The following is a 26,814-nucleotide window of genomic DNA, read 5'->3' as shown; positions in this document are numbered from 1 at the left end:
CCATCTGAGAAGCCGGGGAGCTCTTACGAAACAGGCCAAATGGATGGCCCCCTCTCTGCTTCTGGCCAGGTGGATATATTTCTTTTGGGGACCTGATGATTTGGGGTGATGGGCCATATGCTGCCAAGTGAAGGAAGGCAGGTCCCGTTGAGGTCCCTCTGCATCGTACCCTGCCTGTAACCACTTTGTGTTCCTGGAGGTATGTGTGTTATGTCAAAATAGGCAGTAGGGGAGAAATACGTGTTACAAATTCCACCCCGTTTATAAGTGCCTCGTCTGGCTACGATGCACAAAAGACACACAAATGCGATTCCATATCTCAGGATGAATTTGTTTTAATTTTGACAACGATGCCTTGATCTTAGGTATGAAACCACTTCATGCAATGGACAGCCAGCTGCTTATAATAGCAAATGCCCATATGCATTGGGACCCTGAATATTCGGATGTAAAGCTTGTCCAGACGATGATGTTTGTCTCCGAACTTAAAAATATCCTCGAGAAAGCCTCCGGTCGGCCTGGAAGCCCAACAACAGACACAAATTCCATCCCTCTGGTGCTGTGTGCAGATCTCAACTCACTGCCTGATTCAGGTGATTCGGAAGCAATTGCCTTGACTTTGGAGTCGATCCACGCCTTTTATTTTTTTAAGAATAATTTTTATCTTTGTGCAAAACTTTAAAATATTCTTAGAAGAATCACTGTCAACGTTTAAGACGCTGTGTTAATTATGATTGTTACTTGAGTGAGAGGGAATTAGAAGATCAGATATTTTATGCCTACTGTATTTTTTCCAGAAGCTGTTCTTTAGGTAATGAAGAACAAAATAGATCAAGCAGTAATGGCATCTACTTTTCTTTACGCACCTCAGAGTTTTAAAAAAGGTGTCTCTCTATGATTAAATTTGAAAAAGGGGGTTTATTAGGGAATGCAATCGTTTTGAGTAGAAGAAGTGGATCTAAGCATTGGTTTCGAGATTAAAATTAATATCTAGAGAATATCTGAACAATTAACAAGCTTGTTGCAATATTTTTATTAAGAAAATGCTTAGAATAGGGAAAGGTGACTTTTACGTGTATATAAGAGTGTCTGAATTTTCTTGGAGAGAGGAACATGGTAGAAAATGCATTTCTACCAAAATAATTGCAGCCTGGATTGCATGATTATTAGCCACTCCAGTTTTTGCCAAAGTAGAAAAATGAGGTTTCAATTGGATAAATAAAAAAAGCAATTGGAAAAAGGCAGCCTGTAATTGGATCAGGTCAGCTGTGGAGAAAATGTTGAAATGTTCCGAGTATGGAGATGCACACCCAAATTTTGTACTTATTTCTTTGGAAGTTTATTCTCTCCTAAGCAGTGAACACAGGATTGCTGCTTCACAATTAAATTCTGATCTGTGTTCTTAAATCAGCGTGGCTTCACTTCTCAAAGCTAAGCTTTCTCTGACATATTTCTCAGATTGTATAGATTAGTATTTTAATATCGGCAGAGATTTTTGAAGTAGGCTGTCCTGCGTGAATATGCACAAGTCGTTGGTCAAACTAGCAATTTCTCATTTATTGTACCAGTTATTTTTATCCATAAACAAGAATGTGGCAGGACGTTAAGCAACTTTCTAATTCCAGTGCAGTAAATCCAGTTAGCGGGTCTTCAATAACAATTGTAGCTCTAACTACTGAATAATATTTTTTTTTTTGTAAACGTTCATAATTGTCTAAGGAAAAAGAAATTGTTCACTTGCTGTTGCACAATAAACATTGAAGGGTTACAGTGCAATTCAGTCTTTCAACTGTTGGTTATTCAAATCAGGTGTTGTGGAATACTTAAGCAATGGAATAGTGGCCGACAACCACAAAGACTTCAAGGAGCTACGTTACAACGAGTGTCTCATGAACTTCAGTGGCAATGGAAAGAATGGGGCTTCTGAAGGAAGAATCACCCATGGTTTTCAACTCAAGAGCGCCTATGAAAACAACTTGATGCCTTATACTAATTACACTTTTGATTTCAAGGTAAGTGTGGTTTGATTTTTTTTTTTTAAAAAATAGTCCCAAAAGAACTGTAAAACCCTCACCATCCAAGGTAGTTTGTGAACTCCCAGGTGGAAAAAGGATGACTGTCCATTAATCTGTACAGGTAGGCCCCATTTGCCACCGTGTTTAAAAGGAGATGTAAATTTTGGATCAGGACATGTTCAGTCTGATGTTTTTGTAAGTTAGTGCTCCACAGTGGAATCTACCCATTTTTAACAGTTGAAAGGTTGCTTCATTGTTTTTTCACATTAAGCTAAATTTAAATCTCCAATGACCGAATGCTGCAGGATTCTGATTGGCTTGCTGTCTAATTCAGGGATCTCCAAATGTGGTAACTTTAAGACGCGTGGACTTCAGCTCCCAGAATTCCCCATCAGCATGGCTGACTGGGGAATTCTGGGAGTTGAAGTTCACACGTCTTAAAGTTGCCATGTTTGGAGACGCCTGGTCTAATTTAACTGAAGGAGACCATCGTATGTCTCCTCACTTAATGAACAGTTGCTTAACAGCTATTCAAAGATACGACAGATCTTCCCAGAGCAACTTACAATCCAGTTCCAGAATTCCATTGGCCGCACAAACACACCATGGTCACGTGATCACATGACTGGCTTTAATTTACAGCATCCCGCGATCCACATGACTGCGTTTTTTGGCGTTTTTCTGCCCGTTTCCAGCATTTACTTCCAGATTCTTACAAAAATGCCCATTGAAGGAAACAGGTTCAGTCAACAACTGTTGCAAAAAAAAAAACCCACACAAAAAAGGTCATAAAATGGGGTTCATTCACATGCCCTTAGCCTCCATGACTAATTCTAAGCTCAGTTACAATCATCAGTTGAAGACTAACTGTACATACGCCAATGTGACCTTCGTGTTTCATGCAGTTAGCATTTCCTACCGCTTGTAACAACAAACCATCATTTCATTGCCTCGGGGAATTAAATCAAGCCAGTGGGGGCTTTATATCCCTCCCTGATAAGTGGATCAAAGCACATGCAAGTCTTCAATCTGAAACCACCCATTTCGCGTGCCTTAATATTTAAGGGCTGAAAAGAAACATTTCTTTCTTTAAAGGGGAACATAACCTAATCCAGTGATGGACGAAACCTTTATCGCCTCGGGTGCCAAAAGCACATGCGTGCGGGCTATCATGCCCGCGCCCATAATTGAATTCCCCCCTGCGCATGTGTGTGTGAACCCTCCCTTCCGCTGCTTCACGTATGTGCGCGTGGCTTTCTTGGAGCCTGGGGAGGGTGAAAACAGCCCCCCCCCCCCCCCGGAGGCTGAAAACGCCCTCCCAGAGCCTTTGCGCAAGTCCTGTACTTACCTGGCATTGCGTGTGGATTCCTGGGAAGGGAAGGGCAGCGTGGGCATGCATGGGCGCTGGAGCCCAACTAGGGCAACAGCTCGCATGCCAGCTGATATGGCTCCACAGGTGGCTCGTGTGCCATTGGTTCGCCATCACGGACCTAATCTATTGGCAGGTTTGTATTTTCTGTCTGTATTTATACTTTCTCTTCCTCTCCCCCCTCTCTCTCTCCCTCTCTCTCCCTCTCTAGGGTGTAATTGACTATATTTTTTATTCCAACACTCACATGAATGTGCTTGGTGTCCTGGGGCCTTTGGATCCTCACTGGCTGGTTGAGAACAACATCACGGGGTGCCCCCACCCTCACATCCCTTCCGACCACTTCTCACTGTTGACTCAGCTTGAGCTCCACCCTCCATTCCTGCCTCCGGTCAACGGCATCCATTTGCCAAACAGGAGATAGTGCTGCTCTTCCTGGAGGGCAGGGACCCCCGTCCCTTTGTTTATGGACTTGTACAGTTGTAAATCAAAGTCTGTCGGAGTGAAGTATGGCCAACCTTTTAATAGCTGCTGCTTCATGCTCCTTTCCGTTTTTTGTGTGCGTTGACAGTACAATTTTGCACATTTCTTTCGGTGCATATTGGTACCACTTGGCACTAGGGCTGGAACCAAAGTTATTGTTCGTTCCCTTTTTCAATGGGCTTTTTTTTTCCTTTTTGGTTTTGTTCTGAAGGTACAGACACAAAGTATACACAGAGAAAAGGTGGTGGGCTTTACGTGTCTTAACAAAAAGCTGCCTTAATCAACGGTTCAAATCAAAAAGGAGGGATTTGCTTACATGTATACATCCATAGCTAAAGGTTTTGTATCCTCCCCCCCCCATTTTTTTAATCAGTCGTAGCCAGATGAGACTTTCCCCCTGCTCCCAAAGCACTCATTTTTTTAAAAAAAATAAAATTCCCCTGCACTAGATTAGACAACATATATTGGCCCCGTAAGGCAGCTGTTTCTCAACCTTGGGAATTTAAGATTCTCCCAAAATGGCTTCAGAGCTGACTATATGGACTTCAATTCCCAGACCACCTTAGAATTCCCAAGGTTGAGAAACATTGCTGTAGGGAATTTGTGTATCATTGGAAATAGCACTTAACTGTTTTTGATGTTGATTCTGAGTTCAAATTTGTTCACTTCCCATTTGAGCTAACAAAGTGGCGAGATGTTAGTCTTCCCACCATTTAAAAAAAAATAAAAATTGCTTTACGCAGGAGAGAGCTTCTCCATAAATATCTGATTGCATCTGGCACTAAAGTTTCCAGGGTGCTCTGCCCTGCTGCACCACCTCCGTTTCTGAAGCTATAAAAACTTGCATGCTCTGATCTGAAATTCACCGAATCACCTCCGTTTGCACTAAGGGGCAGGGATGAGTCTCAACCTCTGGCTTGAAGCCATGTTCTCTACCAGGAGAGTAAGATAGCACCTGTCTTTCGCTTGAAGGGAATGGCAAACTGGATCACTTCAGAGAAACACAGGTAGCGAGACAGATGACCCAGAGGGAACCACAATAAATTCAGGACATCCAATTAAACGTTGAATCCTGCATTTTAAATCAGCGATGAGAATTCTTCTGCTAAAATGTCCACCGTATACAAAGGGATTCCAACCGAAACGCGACCCTTCTTTTAATTTTTTTGTAAGTTATAAACCCCTTCCCCGTTCCCCTTTTAAGGTATTTTGTAAAGAAAGGTTAGTAGAAGTGAAGTGGGAGATAAATGTTTAGTTCCACCGGATTTTTTTTTTCTCGGTGCGATTTTTTGTTTCAAGACAAAAAGCGAGAATAATGTTAACCTAACCATTGCCTTCGCTTTTTTTTGTGAACCCTTGTCGCCAAATAGCCATGTCATGCTTTTAATTCTTTTTGTTGTCGTTGTTTCTCTTCTTTTCTTTTTCTTCTATCAAGTTAGGTTGTTTTTTTTTTTTTTAAAGGGAACCTGCTTGTTTGTTCCCAGCTGTTAATTTTCTTATTTTAAGAAATCTTTAAGCATCCTCTCGCGTGCATGTGTGTGCTTCTGGTGGCCATTTTAAAAACCTTTTCTTTTTCTTTTTCTTTTTTTTTCTGGAGGGTGGGGAAAAATATATATATTATTTTAATGCCATCTCTTTTAAGAGAGAGAGATGAGGTTTTTATCCACTCAGGGCAACTGCTATTGTGATGGGTTTGAGCAGAATATTAGGGCTTGGCTCTTTCAGGACAGGAGAAGAGATACTAAGCAAGCAAGATGGGGGGTGCCTGCCCCTTGGAAAAGGGGTGCATCTTCCATCTTGCCTGCTTTGATCCCTTGCACCTGTCACTGCTGCCTAGCCATATCAGTGAAAGAAAAACATTTAGCAGTAAGCCCCTAAATGCAGGGGTGGGGAAATGATGCCCCTTTTAGGACTTGTGGACTTCAGCTCCCAGAATCTGGGAGCTGAAGTCCACAAGTCGTAAAAGGAGCATGTTTCCCTACCCCCCCCCCACCTTAGTGGGTAGAGTTACACTTCATTTTTCAACAGCAGCAACAAAAGCAAAATCTGTTTTTATGTTTGGGGGTATTTTCTGCTTGCTGCTATACGAGATTCCTTGAGCTTATATTTTAAACTTTTCATGCACTTTACTATTTCTAATCTGGAAAAACAAATGTGATATTTTTAATAAATGAGGTTTCCATTATGTGAATGAAAATTTTTAAAGGAGCTACATTTGTCTCATGAATATGCTAAAAAAAAAGGGGGAAAACAAAAAGAGTCAAGTAGTTAATCTTAAATCCTAAGGAACCGTTCGCCAAGGTAGCCTTTAAGATATCTCCTTCCCCTTTCTCCTTTCTGTTTGGCTAACTGTGTCCGAAATAACAAAAGGGAAAAGAGAACCGGACTCCGAATTGTTCCCTCTTGCTTGTTAAGGGGGGATGGCGGCGGAGCGGGATGAATGACTGAAGAATGCAATCCACTTTCAAAAGGAATTTGTCTCCATCCATTGCAACTTGCTGCATTACATAGTAGAAGAAAAATATTAAGCAGAGCAATAATCCTTCAATAGTCCCAATCATTTTGTGGCTTAAGCACTAACTTTCTTGGTTTGGCTGTCCTTGCAAGTCGGTGCAGCTAACAAAACTTCAAGCCGCATGCTCTGTGGTTTGTTTAACGTGGTATGTGAACCAGGAATTCTTGTTATTTTTGAGTTTCTTTTTGTGGCTGGGTTCCAAGGGAAACAAGCTAAGAGTTTCGGATTCACACAATGCATTAAACACATCCCCAGAGGTGCAGGTCGATTCATTTCCGGCGCGGCCTTGTTAAAACTGAACAACACTCGTGTAAGAAAACTCAAAATGACAGCTGCACTTCAGAGCAGGACTTCGGTAGATCCATCTGGCCTTTCAATGTGTTCCTTTTACACCCCTCACTGTTGGCTCCCTTTGGTGGAGGGAGGGAGGCATCTCACTCACTGCACACGAGCTAACCGTTTGCAACAGCACCTCTGTTTTAACCTGGTTCCACCCCCTCAAAAGGCTAAAATCGAATTACGAAGCATGAGAAGGTTTCTCTCCTTTCAAAGATCACATTTCCCCACCCTCAACATTGGTGCAGGTATTTCCTCTTACATACCTCAAAAAAAAAAGGGTTCTATATAAAAATGCCCATGTATATAGATACATTATATGTATATATAAATGGACAAGCCAATTACGATACAGTACTGGGAAGTCAACTAGCATGACAGAACTTAATTTTGTGGACATTAACCCCTTTCGGTTTTGGTTTTTGCAAGGACGCAGCCTTTTGAGAATTGGTCTTTCTCATTTGTGAATGCAAATATATTCCCCCAACTCCTGTTTGCTTCTGTAGGGCTGGAACGAGAAAATTCCCAGTCGAGGTTGTGCTCCTGAGTCAAATGTCTGTATCATTTTGGAGGCATATATTTTATTTTATTTTAACTTTTCTTCTGTGCTCTGGAGGTATGCACTAATACATTTCCCTCCTCCTCCTCCTCCTCATACCTGCATGTTAACTAGCAGAGTGAGCAATAGTTCCCACCATACTTCACTCCCAAACTATTTTTGGAGATGTTTGTATAAAATGGAGTTTAAAACAAAAAAAAATATCGCCTGTGATTGTATATGAACTGCAAAGGAGCCGGTTTATTAAATAATACCAAAAAAAAAAAAAAAATCACGCCATGTTTTGTAATGTTGTTGGGAGGGTAGGAAGCAGGAGAAAGAATTTAAAAAAAAAAAACTGGGAACATTTGTATACCTCTTAAATTCCTTTTGGGGTTTGGTTTTAGTTTAGGTAATCGACGTGGTCTGGAACAGCCCTGATTTCTTGGTGCCTTTTTAGAAATTTCACAAGGCTTTGGCTTTACGTATTCATAAAGCAATCATTGCGTTCGTCTCAGTCCAGGAAAACACAAGGAAAATAGTCCTGTTCCCAAGGAGAAACAAATGAAGCTTTTTAGACAAGTGATGTTGAAGCGCATCATAAGACAGGATGCCCCAAAATTACTATTTAGCACAGGCAAAACAGCCTTCGTTGCTTCTTTTGCTGCTCGCGTGTGAATAAAATGGAACTGAAGCTGCTGAAGCTGCATCGGAGCCCATGACTTTTCTTTCTAAAATAAGGATTTGTAAGAGTATCGGATTACCTTTCTTTCTGCTGGGCAGCCATAAATGGTGCTATCTGGATGTTGAAATGTTGGATTTGCAATGCTTCTAGAGCCTCAGTTGCGAGGGTGATTGGATAGAAGCTAATTTAAACATAAGAGTGTTACTGAATTTTATCTATTTGTAACTGCTGTGGCCCGCCAACATCCAGTAGAGCTGGCAGCCGATTCGGAGAGTGAGGAGGTTGGGGCGGAACATGGGCCAGTCCTGGAGTCTGGGGAAGGCTCTGATGAGGGCTCTGCGTCGGAGGCAGAGATGGGGCCCTTTGACAGTTATCAGCTGTCTTCAGAGGCAGATAACCATGAGGCAGACAAACGGCTGGAGCCTGTTCCCAGTGTGCGCATGTGCAGAGCTGCCAGACAAAGGGAACAGCTAAGGAACAAGGGTCGACTTGGGAGGAAGGCCACAGGTGGATGATGGATGGTCCCTCCCATAGGAAATAAAAGAGGAGCAAAAAGGGTGTGGAGTTTGCAGGAGACAATTAGTTCATTTCTGCATTCTTGCCAAGTATTGTGGCGTCTAAAAGATCTCGGCCTGGTCGCTCTCCAAGCCTGATAAAGGTCGGTAATTGTGAACTATCTCGAAAGACTGCGGGGAGAGGAAAAACTTTGCTGGAGAGGAATTCATTGTAAGCTAAATAAAAGGACGAGGACTTGGCTTCGTACTGCCGGGGAAGCCTAGGTCAGAACATGGTTACGGAAATGACATGATAGCTGACGTGCACTCCTCACAGGTGCCACTGCCACACTGAGGCTCCCCAGATGTTGCACTAGACATTCCTTTCACGATCCTCACGCCACACCTGGACCTAAGATTCTTTGCAAGCAAAGCAAAACCAGTATCTACTGTGTGCTGACGTAATATATCTTTAGTAGAAAACTAGATTGGTCAAAATCAACATGGGGAAAAGTCTGCTCCGACACAGATGGAATTCATGGCATCACAGCATCATCCTAATGCCCCCTTTTTGCATTATTTCCTTCGGAAGTGTTGGATGTACTCGCTGAGGATGATGGGTTTTGAAGGGCTGTTCAAAACAGGCACCTGGGCATCTGTAGCCAAAATGAATCCATGAAAACTTTGCCGTTGGTAACAATGGTCAGAAAGCTTGTTTATTTTTTTTCCTGCCTGTTCTTAGTTCTTAATAAAGAACATAATTCATCTCAGTAATCGATATATCGTCTGGAAATAAGCCATTTATTCTCTTCCCCTGTGTTTATTTGAATAAATTCTTTGCAGCTCATTGTTACCCCATAACCATCTAGCCGCCTCTTTTCAGAAGGTGACTTAATGGATGGGATCCAAATTTAGTTAGGGTGGACCCATTAAAACCTATGCATCTCGAGATTCTCATTGGTTTCATTGGGTGTGCCTTTTAACTACAGCCAAATCTGGATGCAAACAATTGCTTCAACGGTGCAATCAACAGGATAATTGCTATTATTGGGGGGGGGGGGGGTGTTCACTACTTTCCATTTAGAGGGGTTTATGTTGGAGAATGTAAGCTCTCTCAGTTGGCAAGGCCCCCTTCATTATAGTCAATGGAAAAGAGTATATTTGGACTAACCAAATGGCTAGTTTAAACGCCCACCCAATTCACAAGTATAAAAACACCTGGAGGGCTGCTGTGCCTATTCAGTCTGTGCCCCCTGCCCCGAGATACTGAAAATTGTCACCTAAAGAAGGTAAAGATTCCCCTTGCACATATGTACTAGTCGTTCCTGACTCTAGGGGGCGGTGCTTATCTCCATTTTCAAAGCTGAAGAGCCAGTGTTGTCCGAAGACGTCTCCGTGGTTATGTGGCCAGCATTACTAAACGCCTAAGGTGCATGAAACACTGTTACCTTCCCACCAAAGGTGGTTCCTATTTTTCTACTTGCATTTTTACATGCTTTCGAACTGCTAGGTTGGCAGAAGCTGGGATAAGTAACGGGAGCTCACTCTGTTATGCGGCACTAGGGATTCGAACCGCCGAACTGCCAACCTTTCTGATCAACAAGCTCGGCGTCTTTGCCACTGAGCCACCGCGAGGGTATTTTTTTTAGAAAAAGCATTGTTTTAATTCCTTCAAGATCAGCCTTCTCACAAAAATGGGGAAATTCAGCTTTTTACTTGGTACTTTTTTTGGCTTTTGATGAATAAGAAACAAGAGAATGTCTTTCTTCAGTCCATTATAGGTACTAGGTCCCTGTGGACCACATTCAACCCACCTGTGGTCTCTTGCGTGGACAAAAAGTTCAGATCTATTTTTAACATACTCTCATTATTTCCGTGCGCAAGCCACAAGGACCAAGAAATTGAAGTGTATGAGCCACAAGGGCCAAGAAATTGAGGTGCTTATCAGAAGCATTTTACTGCCATAAAGTTAAAATCCACTCAGAGAAGTCAAGTTTAATGACGTTTTAAATCTGAGGGCATTACATTGCTGGGCTCCTACTATTCCTTGTGTTGGTTAAAAAAAAACAAAGATTCAGTTGACAGGAACCAATCTTCACCGTGTCGATGAATATATACTTTAATTTTATGAATACAAACATTTTATAATTGCATTCTATTAAAATAGTAATTATATCGATGTACAAATAATTTACAGCAATTCCGTTAATGTGGAAGACAAAACATGGGAAGAGATTACAAAATCTCTTTGAGATTTGCAAAGAAAAGAAAAATTGCAGAAATGTAAAAAGTCCACAATGGAACAATTTTTACTGAGTGAGCATCAGATGCAACATCCTGAGGACTAAGAACGAATTTAGATTTAGAATTTAGATTTCCTAAATTTGAAACAACTGTTGCCAAGCATCTAAATTTTGATTGTATGACCATGGGAATGCTGCAATGGTCATAAGTGTGAAAAACAGGGATGGGTCACTTTTTTCAGTGCTCTTGTAACTTTGAATGGGTTCTTAAGTGTGCAAAACTCATTTTAATCCCTTTTAAACCCTCCAATGTGCAAAATGGGGTTTAGAAATACGAGTGGGTGTAAGCCACTAGCCTACTGTGATGGGAGTTCTGGGCAGCATGGACAAACTTTTATCCCTGTTTGCTAATGTAGGAAGTTAAAACCCACCCCTCTCCTAGAATAATGAAATAGCCTGGAGAATATTGAAAAGGCAGAATATATTTCCCTGGATCAGAAATGGTGAAACATGTTTTAGGCAGGAAACAGACTCACTCTTAATAGCCCCCCACCTTTGTCAATGGGCCATTAAAATGCCTGAGTCAGTCTATTCTACATAACAAAGATATCCACGTTCAGCTCCAGGGTGTTGGGATTAAGGCATGATAGTATTAGCCCTGTACCCATCTCACCACAGGGCACCTGGGAAGAAGCAAAGCTCAACCAAACTTGGACTCAAAGCACAGCCTAGAGAGTTGCCCCTGCATGGCCCCCATGGGAGTCTGACAACCAATCAGAATACAAGCTCAAGATCAAAGCCCAGAGAGGGCATAAAACCAGAGACTTTCAGCATCTCTCTCTCTCTTTTCTTCTTCACCCAACATCTGGAAGCCTGGGATCCCCCTTTTCTGTTCAGGAGCTCAAGCCCTGTGATCTTGTCCACCATTAAACCATCTTTCCAAGCAGCCTCCAGGTTTCCAGCCTCTTTTTTCCCCACTTGGAAAAAACCCAGAAAGACATTTCTTCCAAAAACTAATTTGCTCAAAAAAAAAATGTTTTCGAACAGTGAAAGAAGAAAAGATGAAGAACTGTATCATCTCCAAATGTTGGTGGCTGCATGGCTTTTGCACGGAATTCATGCCTTTTAATAAATTCAGTTAGTTGGAAAAGGTGGGGTTTTTTTTTTGGGTTTTTTTTAATGGACACAGGGGCTCCTGTTTGTAAATTAAGTAATCCTCTTTCCAGGCTCCATTATAAAGGTCTGTTTTACAACGGCTCCTAAGAGTTGTTTCGAAACTCCAAATGTAGGCCAAAAAAACACTGGTGGCATTTTTTTGCAAAAGGAATACATTTTCATCACAAAGCCAACACAACATTAGGCATCGTTACACTTTGTGGCAAATATCCAAAACATAATACATTGTGGATACGTCCCACGAACGGAGCAACGCACAGTGGTTGAAAGTTTTAAGCCAGAAAGTGTAGACAAGGCTTGGCTACTCATCAGCCACAGCCTGAAAGGTGAATTTCATTCACATGAAATTAAACCTTTATTTTTTTTTATCAACTGCCCCCTTTCTGAATGGTTTGTGAATTTCCCTTTCTTTTCAGCAAAACGGCTCAGACCTTCTTGCGGAATACAAAATAGAAAGAAAATATTTGAGGGACTCTTGGGATATGAGCAGGATTATGACTATGAGAAGTTCTGAGGGGAGAGTACATCATAATTATTCCAAACTAACTAGAAGCAAAACTGCTGTGAAATCGTAGCTCTGGGTGGAAACGGCAGAGTAGCTGCATAGTATAATTATTCAATAGTAGCTTTGCTAGAATTGTTAAGTTTCCCTTAAGCAAACACACAGTATCTTGCATTTTATTCTAAAACTTTTTCTAAGGAATGATGAAATTGCCACTTGGAACGGATGCCATTAAATCTATACATATGGAAAGATAAACCTGTTGCTTGCAGGACGGGCTGTTTTTTTCTCAAGACATCTGAAGGATGTGTTCACCCCCAGAAAAATCCATTTGCAAATTACCTGGAATCAAAGCAAATGTGTTGTTATTACATAACCTACAGTTTCTGATGATTTTAAATGTTAAAAACAGCCATAAATATCTTGCAAGGAAAGGTACCAAACTTTAAAAGCACCTACAGTATATCACAGAAGTGAGTACCCCCCTCAAATTTTGGAAATATTTAAGTATACCATAACTCCTTATAGGAGCTGCATCCTATGTCATTTTTGATATGGTTCTCCAAGAAATAACAACTACATTGTTGGAAACGTTCAAACCACTCCCTTTTATATTGCTAATCCTTACAGTAACCAACATGATAGGCCAATAATATGATTCTCCTATTTTGTAGAGGGCTAGACAAGAGGATAAGGATGATAAAATATTGGGGGGGGGGGGGGAATTCAGGACATCGTTCTGTGGATTGAACAGTTTCACAAAATAAGATGTACACTTGCACAGGATAATGTACGGGGACTCCTCACTTAGTGACTGGTTGCTCTGTCTATGACCAGCTGAAATTAAAACAGACTTCCCCAGAGCTACCTTACAACCTAGTTATGATAATGGCCACATCCCTTTCCCCCTGTCATCACATGATCCCATTTTGGGTACTTGGCAATCAGCTCGTGTTTATGGCTACTTGCAGCATCCTGTGGTCACGTGACTGATTTTTGGCAGATTTTACCAGTTTCTCTCATTTACTTGCTTTCAAAAGGATATAACTCTGGGCAGGGGTAGGATTCCAAAATTTTAGCAACCGGTTCTCTGCCCATTTGCTGGGTGGACGCGACCATGGTGGGCATGGCCTACTCGGCCTCCTGCACCATGGCGGGGGGGGGCGTTTTCGCTCTCCCCAGGCTTCAGAGGCTTCCCTCGAGCTTCCGGGAACGCAAAGACGGTCTCCCCCAGGCTCCGGAGGCTGGAAACGGGCCGTTTTCAGACTTCAGGAACTTCTGGGAGGCCCATTTTTTGCCCTTTGAGAGTCTCCACATGGGCCCTGCACTTAGCTGGCATCGAAAATGGGCTGCGTGGAGACTCCTGGGAGGGGAGGGGTGGGCGGGGCCAGACAGTCCTTGCAACTACTGGTTCGACAAACCAGATGTAAAATTAGTATCCGGTTCGCTCGAACCGGTACGAACCAGCTGAATCCCTCCCCCGACTGTGAGCCAGTTGCAATCATGTGACTACAGGGAGTAGAGGAGCTGGCTGTCAGAACTTCGAACCCAAGTCATAAATATCCCTGGGAAGGTCCTAAAAATTAAGTGACCAGTCATAAGTCAAGGACTATGTGAAGATTACGTGAAATCCTCTGCTTTGTTCCCTTTCTTAATCTTTGCCTCAGAATCCCCTTGTCTTGTACTGTACAGTAGTGGCCAAAATTGTGGAAATGTACAGTATTTTTGAGGTTTGATGGCTAATAACACCCCTTTTTTCCCTTTTTGGAGTAGCACCATAAAATTATATATCAATGTAAAGATAATTTAACCAAGAAGGTAATACAATAATGTTTATGAAGGATCTGCTATTAGAATAGCAGTTAAAAGAAGAAAAGTGAAACACGCAGAAAAAACGAGATATACAAAAATTGTCACCATAGAATAAACAAGATATACAAAAATTAGCACCATGTCAGTTAATACTTGGCTGGGTAACCCTTAGCATGAATTACATCCTTACAACGTCTTCCTCTGGAGGGAACCAAGTCTTTTAGTTCTGCAGCTGTTATAATGTGAAACCAAGATTGAATGATTGCTTCTATTAACTGGCTTTTATTGCTGGGTATATTCGGCTGTAACTTTTCATAGAATACAGATACTTGAACAAACTTTGTTGCATTACATTCTTGATTAAATTATCTTTGCATTGATATATAATTTTATGGTACTACTCCCTCGCAAAAAAAGTGGTGTTATTAGTCATCAAACCTCAAAAATACACTTTTCTCAAAAGGTTTCCACAATTTTGGCCACTATGTCTAATTTTCACCATGAAGCCACCAATATACATAATGCAAAAAAAGAGTTTTGGACTATGGCCACTTCTCACATACACTGAAACTAATCATGTTGAGAGGGGGTGACTGGCCCAAGTTCCCCCAATATCTAAGGGAGACGGTCTCCCTGCTCCTAAGCCAGCCCCTTCATCACCACACAAGGCTGGCTCTCGGAAACCTTGGTTTGGTGGTTAAGGCACCAAGCTAGAAAGCAGGAGACTGTGAGTTCAAATCCCATCATAGCCATGAAATCCAGATTGGGTGACTTTGGGGCCAATCACCAGAGATTCTGAGTTTTAGTCCTGCCTTAGGCATGAAAGTCATTTGGATGACTTTGGACCAATCAACAGCAGACAATGAGTTCTAGTCCCGCCTTAGCCACGAAAGCCAGCCAGTCACACTCACTCTCACTCTCTCTCTCTCTCTCTCTCTCTCTCCAACCCACCTCACAGGGTTGTCATTGTGGGGAAAATAGGAGGAGGAAGGTGGGTTGGATAGGTTTGCCGCCTTATTTGCAAAAATAAAGGCAGAGTAAATAAATGAAAATAGGCAAGACTGTACCTCTGGGTCAACTTTTGAAGCAATGAAATCACCCAAGGAGTGTCAGGATGGACACAATATTTCCATCCGTTGATCAGAGTAAATCTGAAAGAGAAAAGAGGCTGTTAGTCTTCCCAGTTCAGCGGCCCCTCAATCTTTTGGCACCAGGGACCAGTTCGGTGGCTAGAGAGGTTTTCCCGCAGATGGTGCTTCGCTTGTTTGCGTGGCCCAGTTTCTCGTGTGCCACAGCCCAATATCAGTTCACAGTCCCGGGGGTTGTCAAACTGGATTTCTCCGAGGGCCAAATTGGCATTGTGGTTCTTCTCTGTGGGTCGGGGGGCCCGGGACGGGAGGAGAGACAGGATGGATACCAGAGGTGGTATTCAGCAGGTTCTGAACAGAGGTGGGTTCCTATCAGTTTGGACTGGTTCGTCCGAATAGGTATTAACTTGCCAGCCTGGGTCACTGGAACCGGCAGTGACCCAGGCTGGCCACACCCACCATCTTGTTTTTGGCTTCTGCACATGTGCAAAAGGATTTCTTTAGTACTGCGCATGCGTGCGGCGCGGTCCTGAGCAAACCGGCAGGAGCAGCAGCAGAATCCACCCCTGGTTCTGACCAGTTCTGGAGAACTGGTAATGGAACCTTTGAGTAGTTCAGAGAACTGGTAAATACCACCTCTGGCTGGCCTCGCCCCATCAATTCTCTGCCTCCTGAGTCCCAGCTGATCGGGAGGAAATGGGGATTTTGCAGTATCCTTCCCCTGGAGCGGGGAGAGAATGGGGATTTTGCAGTATCCTTCCCCTGCCACACCCACCAAGCCATGCCACGCCCACCAACCCATGTTACGCTCACCAACCCATGCCTACAGAACCAGTAGTAAAAAGAATTGAATCCCACCACTGACAGACACCTCCTGTAGCACCCTGCCGGTCAAAAATGGACTGGGGGGGGGCACATGCCCTGTATTTGGCCTTCACGCGAGGGCGTAAAGCACGCCGTTTTGGCCTGCAGCGGCACCGTAGGCTGCTTCTTTGATATTTCCAGGCTGGCCCCTGTGGGCCAGATCTAAGCAACCCGTGGGCCGGATGTGGCTCACGGACCTTGAGTTTGACATACCAGCTCTTAGAGTGTTCTAATCCAGATTGAAGCTCACTTACATGACCTCAGTTCTTCGGCAGTGTATTCCTCTGGGGATGACTTGAATGCGTTTCACTTGTTTGGGACTAAAACCCCCCGAAACGAGCCTTAAGCACTTGCATCTTCCCAAGTGGGCGACATGCCCTTCCATTGCCAGACCTGTTTGCAAACCAATGCACAACGTTTTATCAAACAGCCATATATTCTTAGTGTATTCTTGACCTCTTGATCTTACGTTTTTCCTCCAAAGTGCTTTGAATATCACACAGTATAACTATTTCGCTTCTTTGGATCATCGCCCTCAAGTCATTAAGTGCTACAGGCCAGGGGTGGATTCTGGATTCTTTTACTGCCAGTTCGCTCAGGAATGCGCTTCGGGGCACATGCGCAGAAGTAAAAAAGCAAGATGATGCTGCCATGGGCGCCGCTGATAGAACCAGTTCAGGTATGTGCACAGCTGAGTTACTACCTACTTAGCTGAATTGGGCCGAACCTGTAGGAACTCACCTCTGCTACAGGCTGAAAGAATAGCTGTGAGCTATTGTTTTAATTACAGTTTAATGGATAAACCACCATTAACACAATAGACAATTTCGTGATGTGTTTTTTGTTTCGTTGCTTAGCATCATGGATAAGTCCCAAGGTTGGGTTCTGGAACCCGTGATTTATGACTGAAGCATGTAATAAGCCACCCACGATTCTTTACCAGGCATACATGTAACAAACAATGGGTTAGCATAATATATAGGATCTTAGCCGTTATGACTGCATAAACCCCAAATCTGTGTTAATTCATCTCTTTAGATGAGAGCCCAATCTCTCTATATAAAAACGACTGTGTTTTTATGTATGTTCCAACATAACTCTGGAACGCCTTGAGCAATTTCATCCAAACTTGGTACACAGATGACTTACTCTCTGGAAACAAATATTGTGGGGGTAAGACACTCCTAACACCCCTCGGGTGTGTGTTTGTGTGTGTGTTCTGTTAAGATGCAGCCTGTTGTGCTTTAAAATGGCTTCTACTCTACAGTGCAGTGGAATTGCCATGGTAACGGCTTCACAGTGCTCCAAAAGGGGGCTCCCTCTGGTAAGGGGGGAAATCCAACATTAGAAATTACATTTCCCTCCTGTAAATAAATCCCCCCCTGGGCAACACCTGGTTAACACCTAGTTGTTGTTGTTGTTTTAATTTAAAAAAAACTCTTCTTTGATCTTTCCTTTTCTATAGTCCCCCCCCCCCAGGGTATTTTGATGGCTTCCCTTGCTGTAATGCATTTTAATAGATTCTTTTTAACCAGCTACTTTTGTGCCTTGGGGTGCGGTGTATTATCAAGAACAGGGGTTCCCTGATCCCTGGGCATTTGTAGGATCTACTGTAGGTCTGGGGTGTCAAACAGCCTGCAGGGTGCTTAGATCCAGCCCGTGGGACCAGCCTGGAAATAGCAAAGGACCGTCCCGTGGTGCTTCTGCTAGCGAAAACGTGGTATTGGGACGCATGGGAGGCTCCTGTGCACCCCATTTTAGCCTGGATAACCTCCTGCAGCACCCTGCCAGCCAAAATGGGGAGTGCCCCATTTTGGCAGGCAGGGTGCTGTAGGAGGCTGCCTGTCCCATTTCCCCAACCCATCCTCACTGGCCCAGCCCGCGGAGGACAACTGCAATTGCTGATCAGGCCCTCCAAGAAATCCAGTTTGACACCCCTGATCCAGGTAGCACGTCCGTCCGTCCGTCCGTCCCTATTCAATGGAAAAAATTGTCTTCCACAAACGGGTCCCTGGGGCCAAAGCATTTGGGCAACCCTGATCTAGAATGGTGCAAAAAAACACGGCTGAACTTCTCCAATCCTTGTCTAAGGGTGCCACCATGTGCCTCGAATGGCATCTTCCTTCTTTTTAGCGTTGTTCCTTTAAGCCACATTTCAGGGTGGAACAGAAGTCATGGTAACGAATTCACCCACAGAGTGGAGGGGGGGGGTCAAGCTATTTTTCCAAGGCACTTGAAAGCCAGAGGAGGAATAACGGATGGAAACGGGTCAAGGAGAGATTCAACCTGGAGATAAGGAGGAATTTCCTGACAGTGAGAACAATCAAGCAATGGAACAGAAGTTGCCTTCAGAGGTTGTGGGAGCTTCATCACTGGAAGCTTTCAAGAAGCAACTGGACTTTCCTCTTCAGAAATGGTGTGGGGTCTCCTGCTTGAGCTGGGGATTGGACTAGATGACCTATAAGGTTGTCCCAAAGGCGCTTTTTTCAAGGGGCAACTGAACTTTCTGGGTTTTCTTTGAAGACGTTTCACTTCTCATCCAAGGAGCTTCTTCAGCTCTGACTGGATGGTGGAGGGAAATGGAAGGATTTCAACAGTTCCAAGAAGGCTCCGCACCCAATTGCACCACTCAGGCGACCCTGAGGACACAGATAAATCTCCAGGTGGCCGTAACAACTCGCTAAAAGAATGCAAATGTCCAGCTGTCTGCAAGGAATATAAATCCTTCCGTTCCCCACTATCCAGTCAGAGCTGAAGAAGCTTCTTGAATGCGAAGCGAAACGTCTTCAAAGAAAAAAAACCCCAGAAAGTTCAGTTGCCCCTTGAAAAAGCACCAGAGGAATGATTTGCCCTCAGAAGTTGTGGGTGCTCCCAACACTGGAGGCTTTTAAGAAGAGATTGTACAACCACGTGCCTGGAATGATACAGGGTGTCTCCTGCTTAAGCAGAAGGTTGGACTAGAAGATCTCTTAAGGTCCCTTCCAACTCTGTTATTCTGTATCAGGAAATGGGCTCTGCAGTTAAGCCCAAGGAGGTCAAGCTGAAATGAAAGAAAAGAGACTTACCATAGATTGGATTGATGTGGTTGGCTGTTAAGGCCAGCATTAGTATCAAAGCCAGGCACTTCATCACTGCCGGATGGTAGGATTCCCAAGAAGGATGATTTGAAGAAGTGTTTTCGCCTTATAAACCTTCCCTTCATTAAGGGAACTTGCAGATACAGCCTTGAAATACTGGTTGAAGGAGGGGGGAAAAATCCCCTTGTGAGTATATGTGTCTATCTGTGTAAACTTCCGCACACACTTATTTTTCCTGGTCTTCTCTGAAGCAGAAGTAATTGTACCATTTTACCTGTTGACTAGGGGGGAAATTTAAAAGGGGGAAGTTTTCTGTACAGGCCCAGAGACTTTCCTTCATTGTATCTGGGCAGCTGAGAAGGACAGTAGCAACTGTGAGAGGGATCTTGGAATCCTAGTGGACAACCATTTAAATAGGAGCCAGCAGTGTGCAGCAGCTGCCAAAAAAGCCAACACAGTTCTAGGCTGCATCAACAGAGGGATAGAATCAAGATCACATGAAGTGTTAATACCACTTTATAATGCCTTGGTAAGGCCACACTTGGAATCCTGCATTCAGTTTTGGTCACCACGATGTAGAAAAGATGTGGAGACTCTAGAAAGAGTGCAGAGAAGAGCAACAAAGATGATTAGGGGACTGGAGACTAAAACATATGAAGAACGGTTGCAGGAACTAGGTATGTCTAGCTTAAGGAAAAGAAGGACTAGGGGAGACATGATAGCAGTCTTCCAATATCTCAGGGGCTGCCCCAAAGAAGAGGGAGTCAAGCTATTCTCCAAAGCACCTGAGGGCAGGAACAAGAAGCAATGGGTGGAAACTAATCAAGGAGAGAAGCAACCTAGAACTAAGAAGAAATTTCCTGACAGTGAAAACAATTAATCAATGGAACAAATTACCTCCAGAAGTTGTGAATGCTCCAACACTGGAGGTTTTAAAGAAGATGTTGGATAACCATTTGTCTGAAGTGGTGTAGGGTTTCCTGCCTAAGCAGGGGGTTGGACTAGAAGATCTCCAAGGTCCCTTCCAACTCTGTTATTCTATTCCATTCCATTCCATTCCATTCTATTCAACAACTATGGCAATAAAAATCACAAAATGGAGCAAAACTCCTTTAACCACTGTCTGTTTACCTTCTCAATCAAATTGACACTCTTTGTATGAAGGCAAAGTCTCCTTCAAGTAGTAACTTGGTGGACACCTCCTGCGTTGTGATCTTGGAAAAAGTATTGATTCCCTGCCATTTATGTTGGGTTGTTGTTGTTTTTTAAGTTCCCCCATCTAGTCTCCAATCCTGGAGATTGCCATTGAAGGACACATTGTCTTCTCTTCAGAATAGAGAAGAATTGGCAAATCTATTTCTCAATAACATCCATGATCATCCACGGTCAACCGCTTAAAACACGTATGGGGAATTTCTGGCCCAAAGGTCACTCCAGGCTAGTAAAACTCTCCTGTGTGTAGCCCATTATGACCAACTTCTTTTTTTTTTTTTGAAGCCCTAAAGGATAATAATCCACCCAACACTGAATTAAAACAGTTGAGCAGGCTGTTCTGACCCAGGCTTCCCGAGAGCATGAAGCAAACTTCGACAAAAACCCCTTTTATTAATTGACTGTGAATTCTGCTCATTCCCATCCAGCAAAGTCTTTCAAGGGAGGATTTACAGTCACAGACCTAATCTGGCTTGGAGAGCTGCCAGGCCGATGTCTGCAAAACTTAGAAACTCTGCAATCAGACATTTTGCTCGTGAAGCTACTTTGCAGAGATAAGGTATCGGCAGTTTCACAACCGGAATTCTCCTCTCACCCCCCAACATCTATAAGACACCCCTCCATTTTTGGGTAAATGGAGGTATCGTCTCATACATGGAAAAAATGGTATTTTCTGCATTCATGTTTCACAGGGGATCATAAACGAATCAAACCATCTGGGGTGGGTTCCTGCCAGTTCTAACCTCTTCTATAGAAGAGGTTCCCCAAATCTACAGTGCCGTTTAGAACCAGTTCCAGCTCCCTCCCCCCATCCGCACATCATCAAGATGAAGAGCGAGAGGAGGAATTCTGGGAGTTGAAGTCCACAAGTCTTAAAACTGTCAAGTTTGAACACCCTGGGTTTTTTTTTCCTAAAGGGTTGGGGGTGCAAGGGTCTTGTAACTTGACAGCTTTAAGACTTGCGTGCTTCAAATGCCAGAGTTTCTGAGCCAACATTTTGGTTGCTAAGCAAGAGCGTTGTTAAGTGAGTTTCAATACATTTTACAAGTTGGCCACTCCCACCCCGGTCACATGGCCAGCAAGCCACTCCCACAAAGCAGGCCACACCTACAGAAGAGGTTCTAAAAAAATTTGAAACCCACCACTGGTGTACACAATGTCACCAACATCCCCCCCCATGTGAAGTCTAAAAAAGCTTTGCTTCTGTCTCTACAGACAGAATATAAACCCCTATTGCAATGATGGCGAACCTATGGCACGCATTCCATAGGTGGCATGCAAAGCCATCTCTGCGGGCACGTGGCCAGCTCCACTGCGCATGCATGCGCGCCTCCCACCGGCCAGCTGATTTTGGGGTCTCTGCCGTGCATGTGCAAGAGGTAGAGGGAAAAGCGCTGGGGGGGTGCAGTGTTTTTGATCCCAGGAGGCTTCAGGGAAGTCTTCTAGACACAAAATGGGGTGTGGGAGTGAGGAACATCCCCCCCCCCCCGGCAGCCCATTTTTGGTCCCAGGAGGCTGCAGGGAGGCCTGCTAGAAGTGGTGGGATATGGCCGGTACACCCCGGTATGAGCGTACCGGTTCCTGCTGGGAGCATCAGGTACCGTTTCGGTACGGTGCTCCGGAGGGCTCACCTGCCCACCTGCCTGCTCTCCTTACCTGTATTTGAGCCGATCGGGGCTTCCGTGCACGCACACACAGAGTGTACGATGCCTGTGCGATGCTCCGCCAAGCAACTGGAGCATTGCGGAGCCATCGCGGGCGGTAAGTATGCATGCACTTGTTGCATGCGTGCATGTGGTGGATGCCCGGCCCCATTGCTCCGTACTGGTTGCAATGGGATCTGGAACCCACCACTGCCTGCTAGGCCCAAAATGGGGGATGGGGGGGATCACACGGACAGGTGAGGGAAGAGCACGGGGAGGTCACGCATGCATGCGCAGGGGGGCAGGTTGAGCGGGCGGGGGAGGTCACACACGCATTGCATTGTGGGTGTGGGCATGCGCATGCGTGTGCCTGCTTTCAGCATGCGAGGACAAAAAGGTTAGCCATCTCTGCCCTATTGGCTTTCTGTGTGGGTCACCCTTCACACACACCACGTACCCCCCTTACATTGTTCTGCTTCCCAAAATTAAAACGGGAGGAAGTCTGGGACCAGAGAAACGAAGCGAAACCGTTTTGACTTTCTATTCCAGGGAGAAAGCACGGAGGGGGAACTTGAACTGTTTACAGTTCCCATCTTTAGAGGCTGCAGTTAAATCTCGTGCCTCGCGCCACAGTTTTGAAACCTTTGGCCAGGGCAGAGCAGACATTGCAATGCCCGTTCGGTGGGGGAAGTTCCCCACATGTGAAGTTCCAGGAAAGAGCAATTGGACCCGACTTCTGCAAGAAGGGAAGCAGGGAGAAACAGAAGTTTGGCCATCATCACTCCCATAAAGGTACACAGAGAAAGGAAATCATTTTGTTGGGGGCTGGGATTTTCTCCCTCCTGTTGGAAAGGAGAAGCCGAGGAGAATGATTAATTCATTTTGATTCATTTTTATTATCTATATTTACTTTAACTCCAGGCAATTAATATGCCTAATACTCCTTCCTCCTCTTATTTTCCCCACAACTGCAATCCTGTGAGGTGAGTTGGACTGAGAGAGAGGGACTGGCTCAAAGTCACCCAGCTGGCTTTCGTGCCTAAGGCAGGACTAGAACTCACAGTCTCTGGCCCAAAGTCACCCAGCTGGCTTTCATGCCTAAGGCAGGACTAGAACTCACAGTCTCCTGGTGATTGGCCCAAAGTCACCCAGTTGGCTTTCATGCCTAAGGCAGGAATAGAACTCACAGTCTCCTGGTGATTGGCCCAAAGTCACCCAGCTGGCTTTCATGCCTAAGGCAGGACTAGAACTCACAATCTCCTGGTGATTGGCCCAAAGTCACCCAGTTGGCTTTCATGCCTATGGCAGGACTAGAACTCACAGTCTCCTGGTGATTGGCCCAAAGTCACCCAGTTGGCTTTCATGCCTATGGCAGGACTAGAACTCACAGTCTCCTGGTGATTGGCCCAAAGTCACCCAGTTGGCTTTCATGCCTATGGCAGGACTAGAACTCACAGTCTCCTGGTGATTGACCCAAAGTCACCCAGTTGGCTTTCATGCCTATGGCAGGACTAGAACTCACAGTCTCCTGGTGATTGGCCCAAAGTCACCCAGTTGGCTTTCATGCCTATGGCAGGACTAGAACTCACAGTCTCCTGGTGATTGACCGAAAGTCACCCAGTTGGCTTTCATGCCTATGGCAGGACTAGAACTCACAGTCTCCTGGTGATTGGCCCAAAGTCACCCAGCTGGCTTTCATGCCTAAGGCAGGACTAGAACTCACAGTCTCCTGGTGATTGACCCAAAGTCACCCAGTTGGCTTTCATGCCTATGGCAGGACTAGAACTCACAGTCTCCTGGTGATTGGCCCAAAGTCACCCAGCTGGCTTTCATGCCTAAGGCAGGACTAGAACTCACAGTCTCCTGGTGATTGGCCCAAAGTCACCCAGTTGGCTTTCATGCCTAAGGCAGGACTAGAACTCACAGTCTCCTGGTGATTGGCCCAAAGTCACCCAGCTGGCTTTCATGCCTAAGGCAGGACTAGAACTCCCGGTCTCCTGGTGATTGGCCCAAATTCAGCCAGTTGGCTTTCATGGCTAAAGCAGGACTAGAACTCCCGGTCTCCTGGTGATTGGCCCAAATTCACCCAGTTGGCTTTCATGGCTAAAGCAGGACTAGAACTCCCAATCTCCTGGTGATTGGCCCAAAGTCACCCAGCTGGCTTTCATGCCTAAGGCAGGACTAGAACTCACAGTCTCCTGGTGATTGGCCCAAAGTCACCCAGCTGGCTTTCATGCCTAAGGCAGGACTAGAACTCCCGGTCTCCTGGTGATTGGCCCAAATTCAGCCAGTTGGCTTTCATGCCTAAGGCGGGACTAGAACTCCCGGTCTCCTGGTGATTGGCCCAAATTCACCCAGTTGGCTTTCATGGCTAAAGCAGGACTAGAACTCCCAATCTCCTGGTGATTGGCCCAAAGTCACTCAGATGGCTTTCATGCCTAAGGTGGGACTAGAACTCACCGTCTCCTGGTGATTAGCCCAAAGTCACCCAGTTGGCTTTCATGCCTAAGGCAGGACTAGAACTCACAGTCTCCTGGTGATTAGCCCAAAGTCACCCGGTTGGCTTTCATGCCTAAGGCAGGACTAGAACTCACAGTCTCCTGGTGATTGGCCCAAAGTCACCCAGTTGGCTTTCATGCCTAAGGCAGAACTAGAACTCACAGTCTCCTGGTGATTAGCCCAAAGTCACCCAGTTGGCTTTCATGCCTAAGGCAGGACTAGAACTCACAGTCTCCTGGTGATTGACCCAAAGTCACCCAGCTGGCTTTCATGCCTAAGGCAGGACTAGAACTCACAGTCTCCTGGTGATTGACCCAAAGTCACCCAGTTGGCTTTCATGCCTAAGGCAGGACTAGAACTCACAGTCTCCTGGTGATTGACCCAAAGTCACCCAGCTGGCTTTCATGCCTAAGGCAGGACTAGAACTCACAGTCTCCTGGTGATTGGCCCAAAGTCACCCAGCAGGCTTTCATGCCTAAGGCAGGACTAGAACTCCCGGTCTCCTGGTGATTGGCCCAAATTCAGCCAGTTGGCTTTCATGGCTAAAGCAGGACTAGAACTCCCGGTCTCCTGGTGATTGGCCCAAATTCACCCAGTTGGCTTTCATGGCTAAAGCAGGACTAGAACTCCCAATCTCCTGGTGATTGGCCCAAAGTCACCCAGCTGGCTTTCATGCCTAAGGCAGGACTAGAACTCACAGTCTCCTGGTGATTGGCCCAAAGTCACCCAGCTGGCTTTCATGCCTAAGGCAGGACTAGAACTCCCGGTCTCCTGGTGATTGGCCCAAATTCACCCAGTTGGCTTTCATGGCTAAAGCAGGACTAGAACTCCCAATCTCCTGGTGATTGGCCCAAAGTCACCCAGTTGGCTTTCATGCCTAAGGCAGGACTAGAACTCCCGGTCTCCTGGTGATTGGCCCAAATTCACCCAGTTGGCTTTCATGGCTAAAGCAGGACTAGAACTCCCAATCTCCTGGTGATTGGCTCAGAGTCACCCAGTAGGCTTTCATGCCTAAGGCAGGACTAGAACTCACAGTCTCCTGGTGATTGGCTCAGAGTCACCCAGTAGGCTTTCATGCCTATGGCAGGACTAGAACTCACAGTCTCCTGGTGATTGGCTCAGAGTCACCCAGTAGGCTTTCATGCCTATGGCAGGACTAGAACTCACAATCTCCTGGTGATTGGCTCAGAGTCACCCAGCTGGCTTTCATGCCTAAGGCAGGACTAGAACTCACAGTCTCCTGGTGATTGGCTCAGAGTCACCCAGTAGGCTTTCGTGCCTAAGGCAGGACTAGAACTCACAGTCTCCTGGTGATAGGCCCAAAGTCACCCAGCTGGTTTTCATGCCTATGGCAGGACTAGAACTCACATGCTCCTGGTGATTGGCCCAGAGTCACCCAGTTGGCTTTCATGGCTAAAGCAGGACTAGAACTCCCAATCTCCTGGTGATTGGCTCAGAGTCACCCAGTTGGCTTTCATGCCTAAGGCAGGACTAGAACTCACTATCTTCTGCTTTCTAGTGTGTTATCTTGACCACTAAACCTGGTTTGGGCTAGAATGAGTTAAAATACTGGCATTGGTGCCAGTTCTCTGATCTCTAATCTTGTTCCTCTGTGGGATTGGAGAATTGAGAGTAGAAGACTTTTTTTTCCTGTCTTTTTCCCTCCCTTAAAGTTGTCCTTCATTATCATGAATCAGAACAGAGCTGGAAGGGACCTTGGAGGTCTTCTAGTCCAGCCCCCTGCTTAAGCAGGAGACCCTGACCGATACCATTTCGGACAAGTCACTGTTCAGTCTCTTCTTAAAAACCTCCAGGGATGAAGCACCCACAACTTCTGAAGGCAACTTCTGTTCCACTGGTGAATTGCCCTCACTGTTAGGAAGTTTCTCCTTAATTGCTTTTCTCCTGGATTAGTTTCCATCCATTGTTTCTTGTTTTGCCTGCTGGTGCTTTGGGGGAAAAAAGTTGACCTTCTTCTTTGTGGCAGCCCCTCAAATATTGGAACACTGCTCTCATGTCACCCCTGGTCTTTCTTTTCTCTAGACTAGCCAAACCCAAATCCTGCAACTGTCCTTCATATGTTTTAATCAGTGTGGTATTTAGCTGGTTCAGACTGGTCCAGGCGAACTGGTAATAGCAACCTGTGAGTGCGCCCTCCCACCCACCCGGGCTCTTCGTCGTCCTGTTTAGCCACATTTTCTAAGCCATGTGCATGCCTTAATATAACATGAAGGATTAGGTATTGTATTTCTGTACTATAATT

The 26,814-nt window shown here is 45.0% G+C and overlaps 2 protein-coding genes across 4 annotated transcripts in view; one reads left to right on the top strand and one right to left on the bottom strand.

The window, feature by feature from the left end:
• CNOT6L (CCR4-NOT transcription complex subunit 6 like) overlaps window positions 1–7,963 on the top strand; it is a 46,194-nt gene extending 38,231 nt beyond the window's left edge. For 2 of the 3 annotated variants that reach the window (XM_081960395.1, XM_081960394.1), the window contains exons 10-12: window positions 366–593; window positions 1,810–2,012; window positions 3,596–7,963. In XM_081960395.1, the coding sequence (XP_081816521.1) occupies window positions 366–593; window positions 1,810–2,012; window positions 3,596–3,808 (644 nt within the window). In that variant the 3' untranslated portion in view covers window positions 3,809–7,963. The remainder of the gene's footprint in view (window positions 1–365; window positions 594–1,809; window positions 2,013–3,595) is intronic. The other variant, XM_081960396.1, reaches the window with a different exon arrangement.
• A 4,593-nt stretch (window positions 7,964–12,556) lies between these two features.
• LOC309395699 (alveolar macrophage chemotactic factor-like) lies at window positions 12,557–19,270 on the bottom strand. Its single transcript, XM_081960166.1, has 4 exons — window positions 19,186–19,270; window positions 16,375–16,513; window positions 15,236–15,319; window positions 12,557–12,698 (listed from the first exon to the last, which is right to left on the bottom strand). Exons 1-4 carry the CDS (start codon window positions 19,247–19,249, stop codon window positions 12,695–12,697), a joined length of 291 nt encoding a protein of 96 aa, XP_081816292.1. The 5' UTR covers window positions 19,250–19,270; the 3' UTR covers window positions 12,557–12,694.
• Between the last annotated feature and the right edge of the window lie 7,544 nt (window positions 19,271–26,814).

This window comes from Natrix helvetica, assembly GCF_964273705.1.
Source record: "Natrix helvetica genome assembly, chromosome: 7".
Classification (NCBI taxonomy): domain Eukaryota; kingdom Metazoa; phylum Chordata; class Lepidosauria; order Squamata; family Natricidae; genus Natrix; species Natrix helvetica.
This window is presented reverse-complemented; position numbering and strand designations above follow the sequence as displayed.